Source organism: Microtus oregoni, unplaced genomic scaffold, assembly GCF_018167655.1.
Source record: "Microtus oregoni isolate MIOR12 unplaced genomic scaffold, Mior012 000008F_ref0000371, whole genome shotgun sequence".
Taxonomy (NCBI): Eukaryota; Metazoa; Chordata; class Mammalia; order Rodentia; family Cricetidae; genus Microtus; species Microtus oregoni.
Window position 1 is genome coordinate 55,281,978 of NW_024543067.1, and position 5,526 is coordinate 55,287,503.

The 5,526-nt window shown below is 37.6% G+C and overlaps 1 protein-coding gene across 1 annotated transcript; it reads right to left on the minus strand.

Moving 5' to 3' along the window:
- Positions 1-1,267: 1,267 nt before the first annotated feature.
- Positions 1,268-2,203, minus strand: LOC121451831 (olfactory receptor 149). The gene has a single exon (XM_041657598.1). It carries the CDS (start codon positions 2,201-2,203, stop codon positions 1,268-1,270), a length of 936 nt encoding a protein of 311 aa, XP_041513532.1.
- Positions 2,204-5,526: the final 3,323 nt, after the last annotated feature.

The window sequence follows — 5,526 nt, forward strand, 5'->3', positions numbered from 1 at the left end:
TTAATTTAACATTTCTCATTCATTTCACATCCTGATGGCAGTTTCCCTTCCCTTCTCTCCTTCCATCCCCTCCCCGTACTTTATAGTTTCCCCTCCCCATCTACTCCTTCTTCGTCTTTATTCAGAAAGAGGCAGGCCTCCCATGTGCTTGAACAAAGCATGACACATCAAACTGTGGCAGGACCAGGCTCCTCCCCTTGCATCATAGATTGTTATGACTGTCTGAGCAGCTAAGACTAGACATTGGAGAAATGGAAGAGCAGATCCTGAGAACATTGAGGTCGGCTTGCCATGGACTAAACAAATAATATGAAACCTCTTTAGTCTCTTGTTTATTTGAAAACAGCATTAAAAGAGAGTGTTAAGGAGCTTGAGATTAGGACCCTGCAAAAGCTGCTCTGCTTTCCGGGAACTCTTGCCAAAGTAGCTTCAAGGTCTTCAAACAAAGATAGAGTTGCTGGATTAGCCTGGTAGGTTCTGTGCCTATTCTCTGACTCTGACAGAAGCAAGCAGAAGACAATTGTCTCTCTGTGCTCCTTTGTCTTCTGTCACCTTCTTACCTGTGTTTTTCTCTTTTCTTTGCCATTGTTAGAATGAGCAACACAGCTGCTTTATTCCCATTGCATATAATCAAGTTGCTAATGAATTCAGTCATACAACTAGTAGCTTGTTAGACCGAATAGCATATGTCTCATTAGCAGTTCATTTTATCTGAAAACAAAATTAAAATGCTAGATGGTAGACCAAAGTCAACCCCTAAGTCCAAGTAGGTACAAGCTGAAAAGTATAGAAGTGATACTTTCCTTGATTTTAACCATAAGGTTTGCTTAACCATTCCTTTAAGCCCTGTTTTAATGCAATGTCATTTGGTTCAATGTAACATGATTACTGACAAATAAAATCACTTCTCTCAACCTTTAGTAGCCCTTAAGTGAATAAATTGATTAAATATCTAATGCTATTCAAAAGTAGGATGGAAAGAAAAGTGGACAAGTGGCAGGCTCACATTGTTCTGTCTACAGAAGGAGTGCTCACTCTCACCTGCAATGTTCACTTGAGAATACAGGTAGATCTGAGTCAGGTACCTGGTCCTGGAGGGTTAATTCACCACATCTCTCTAGATGCCAATTCTTTGCAACTTAGTCTGTAATCGTGTAAATTTAAGATAGTAATATCCATGTTCTTAAACACAAAATAGTTTCAAGTAGTCTCTAAATCTATTCCATTAAAGCTGAAGGATACCTAAGTACTCACTACTGATGTTTCTTTACAATTGTTCAGGTATGAAGCACCGTGGGTGTAAAAGAGTCCACAGTGATGATTTTACCTCCTTATTCCGGAGGCTGTAGATCAATGGATTTAGCATAGGGGTGACCAGGTTGTTTAGGACCTGAATGGTTGCATCCAGCCAAGGGCTTGGTGTTGGCCTTAGATATATAAAAATCACTGGCATGTAAAAGAGCAAGATGGCAGTGAGGTGAGCACAGCAGGTGGAGAAGGCTCTGTGTCGGCCCTCAGTGGAGCGGATCTGTAGGATGGAGCAGACTATACAGCTGTAGGAGGTGAGGATGAAGAAGAAGCAACTAAGGGGCATGAGACCCACACTGATGAATCCCACCATCTCCAGGGCTGATGTGTCTGCACAAGCCAATTTCATCACCACAGGGATATCACAGAAATAATAGTCCACCTCTTTGGGGCCACAATAGGGTAGCTGGAAGGTGAGAATAGTTAGAAATGTTGAATGAATACAGCCAAAAATTGATGTTCCCATAGCCAGAAAGGCACATACTCTGTTGCTCATAATGATTGAGTAGCGTAGAGGGTAGCATATGGCAACAAAGCGGTCATAGGCCATCACAGTGTATAAGAAACACTCAGTGCCACCCAGGAAATGGTAGAAGAAGAGCTGGGAAGCACAGCCTGCATAGGAGATGACTCGGCTATTTCCTGAAAGGTAAAATAGCATCTTGGGAGAACTCACAGAAGGGAAAAATATGTCACACACAGAGAGCTGGCAGAGGAAGAAGTACATGGGAGTGTGAAGCCGAGTGGAGAAGGCAATTGCAAGGAGTATGAGTAGATTCCCCACCAGGGTGAAGATGTAGAAAGACAAAAACAGGACAAAGAGTATGGTCTCCAGACCCTCTGTGTGTGGGATGCCAAGAAGGATAAACTGAGTCACCACTGAAAGGTTCTTCATACTTTGAGAATGTTTGACCTTGTAAAGATTAAAAGTCAGCAGTCTGGTCATTGATATCCATTAAGAAACTGTTTCTTATGAGAGCTTTGAGTATGCTTTAAGAAGCAGCAAATTGTTTTCTACTGATGTGCAAAAACAAGATTTCTATAAAAGTACCAGTTACTATAGATTCATATTTGAAAGTTGATCTACCAAGCCTTTAGAAGAGATGCTTCATGAATATCAATGATTGTCTTCTATTCCAAGAGCTGAAGTTACAAAACCTGGTCAAATATTCTCAAATTAGACACTGCTTTACGTAAGTCTATATTCTGAGAACATGTCTGTTGAATCTTGATGGTGTGTGTAAGTAACCTGCTGTCACTATTCATTATCCTCTGCAAAGCAATAAGAAAAAATTGTTTGAGAAATTATGACATTTAATAGGAATCCTGACTTTGATTCTTCTTAGCTGTAGTAACTGAGACAGTTTACACAATGTGTTTTACAGTCATTTACAAAGTATAAGACATACATAGTCTAATAGCAATATGTCAACATCAATGTGTTCTTATATGATGATAAAATTTCTAAATTGTCTGAAAGTTCCCAGAAAACTATTATTAAACTTTAAGGTAAGGTCATCCTTAACTTTATGAAGCTACACCTTCTGGGAATGTTAAGAAAGAAGAGATGGGATGAAAAAAACCCTCTTTACAAATGTTGAGTGTGGCTGCCTCCCATGTACACAGCAGAGGGACTGTCTCTAAGGCAAGCTCTTTCTTGTGTTAAAGAAGGTCAGCATGAGCCCCAGTAATAACAAGAAATGTGACATACCTGAGGATGAGATATCGACTGTAGATAACCCCAAATTCCACCACTAGGGTACTTGTTTTTAAATATTCATTGTCAATCTTCTCCAAAGAGATAAGAGGTACAAAATTCAAAAGGAAGGGGACTGAAAAATCCCCAAGCTTCTTGTAATTCATTTTCATGCATTGGTCATTAAATAAGAATTAAATATCTAAACATGGCTTAAAACTAAGAACTAAGATAAGCCTATGACAGTGTCTGTATACTGGTCGTAGCTGTAAAGTATAAAACTGATAACAGAACATGTAAATAGCTGTTCCTTCCAGACCCAAAGATAAGAGAGAAAGAGGGAAAGCTGACAGCAATAAATGTGGTTATTCTTTTCAGTCACATATACTTCCTAAGTTCTGGACCACACAAAATAACTCAAAGCTGACTACAAACTCAAACAAGAGAATATTAATGTTAAATATTTCTCTCAAGAAACATGAAAGGATGAGTATTGCTTTCTTGACCAAAGCCCATACCACTGTGGAAAAAAGGCAATTTTGTATCTCCTACAATAAAAACCGTAAATAAAAAAGGCCCTGAGCACCCAGTTCTTACTCTCCTGATCTGCTCACCTTGTCTTTTTGTTATGCTTCTTCTTACTTTAATTCTCCTTTAATGAAAGTGAAACTTTTTATTAACCCTTCTTTGATTCTCTCTCTCTCTCCCTCCCTCCCTCCCTTTCTCCCTCCCTCCCTCCCTCTCTTTCTCCCTCCCTCCCTCTCTCTATCCACACCTTTCTCTCTCACTCTCTCTTCCTCAATAAATGGTCTTAAAGTTCTCCTCAGTGTCCATTAATATTTTCTTTTGTCAATGAGAGCAAAAACTTGTCAGGGTGACTGTTCTGAATGGGATACAATTTAGTTTTTAAGTGTTTTCCATTAGTACTGGTTTTCTATAATTATTTGCAAACTTTGTTTTTTACCAACTTAGGTCTTTTCTTTTCAAGAAAAACAAAGGAATGCCAAACAAGATCCTATATAAATAATAATTAAATGATATCGACAAATTCAAATATAAAAACCTAGTAGCTCTGTTTAGTATGCATAAACTATAAATAAAAAGAGAATCCCAAGGCTCCCATATTACTAACTTATTAAATCAATTGCTTTGTACAGATACTATGAATAAGACAAAATACTCATCAACTCAGTGGCAATTCATATGCTTTCAAAACTCAAATCTTCTTGTAAAATATTTTTTTGAATTCTATTGTTGCACTGTAATGCACTGGATTCTTGTTGCAGATGTACACACGATGCTATTGACTAACTTTAGAGAAAGAAGGTAGATATATAGGACAGAATATCCACTAGCTTTTCTAATTGTTTCATGTTAGATATGAACAAGAATTCATTTTTTATCTGTATCCTCAAGGCAGGATCTCACTACATAGCCCTGGTTGACTTGACTCTTATGTAGTTAAGTTTCGTCTCAGACTCACAGGGATCCTTTTACTTTTGTCCCTTGAATGCTGACATTAAAGGCAAACATTGTCATGCCCAAACCCTTATCCATTTTAAAATGACAATTATTGGAATTGCTACAGAAGAAAGGATAATTTAATATAATGCATGGGATATGTTTCTCTCTAATTTATATTTATTCCTCTGAAAGGTCAAACTTGGTAGCTAGTGCCACCACTGTTGGCAATACACCTTTTTATTATTTCTCTTATTTTTAAATCATAATATAATAGCATCATTTCCCTTTCCCCCTTTCTCCTCCAAAACCATCCCATTAACCCCTCTTTGCTCTAATTCAAATTCATAGCATCTTTTTTACATTGTTGTTTCATGCATATATGTATACACATACAAAATACAAAGTATTCATTCTATATCATGTTACACGTATGTGCTTTCAGAGCTGACTGTTTGGTACTAGATAGCCATATGGTGTGTTCTTCCCCAAGGAAGTCTATTTCTTCCACTCTCTACTCATTCCTTAATTTTACTATATAAAAGGAGTATGTGTACTTATATCACCTCCTCCTTAAATTACGTCACTGCAGATTTGAAAACTAGAGTGCTGAGAGAAGGTCCCCAGACCTAACAGAACTTCTGTGCTCTTTACTCTTGGCCTTTATCTGTTCTAAATGGAAATAAGGCAACTCAAGTATTACCCAAAGATAGAGTAAAAGCAAGATACATATAAAAGGTAAGGTACTGTGTTGAAATGGATAATACAATGCTTTGTGTTAAGTAAAGACACGGGACAGACTGGCAGGAGAGAGTAATGTAAGTCAAAATCAGAGTAGACAACTTAGGAGACTGAGAACCTTTCCACTCACTACGCCATTAGTAATGAAAGTAACAACACTGGTCATTGCATATGCAGTCACATACCATGTCGTAGATACTTACTGTTTTCCAAGGACTGGTAAGTCATTAATAAAACCTGATTATTTTAAAAAATATTTACCCATAAATATTTCTATTGTAAACCAGATCTGCAGATAGAAAGTTGACTTTCAAATACAC

Bases quoted from the DNA above. Each gene is read 5' to 3' on its own strand.
- LOC121451831 (XM_041657598.1), bottom strand. From the start codon at position 2,203: ATGAAGAACCTTTCAGTGGTGACTCAGTTTATCCTTCTTGGCATCCCA.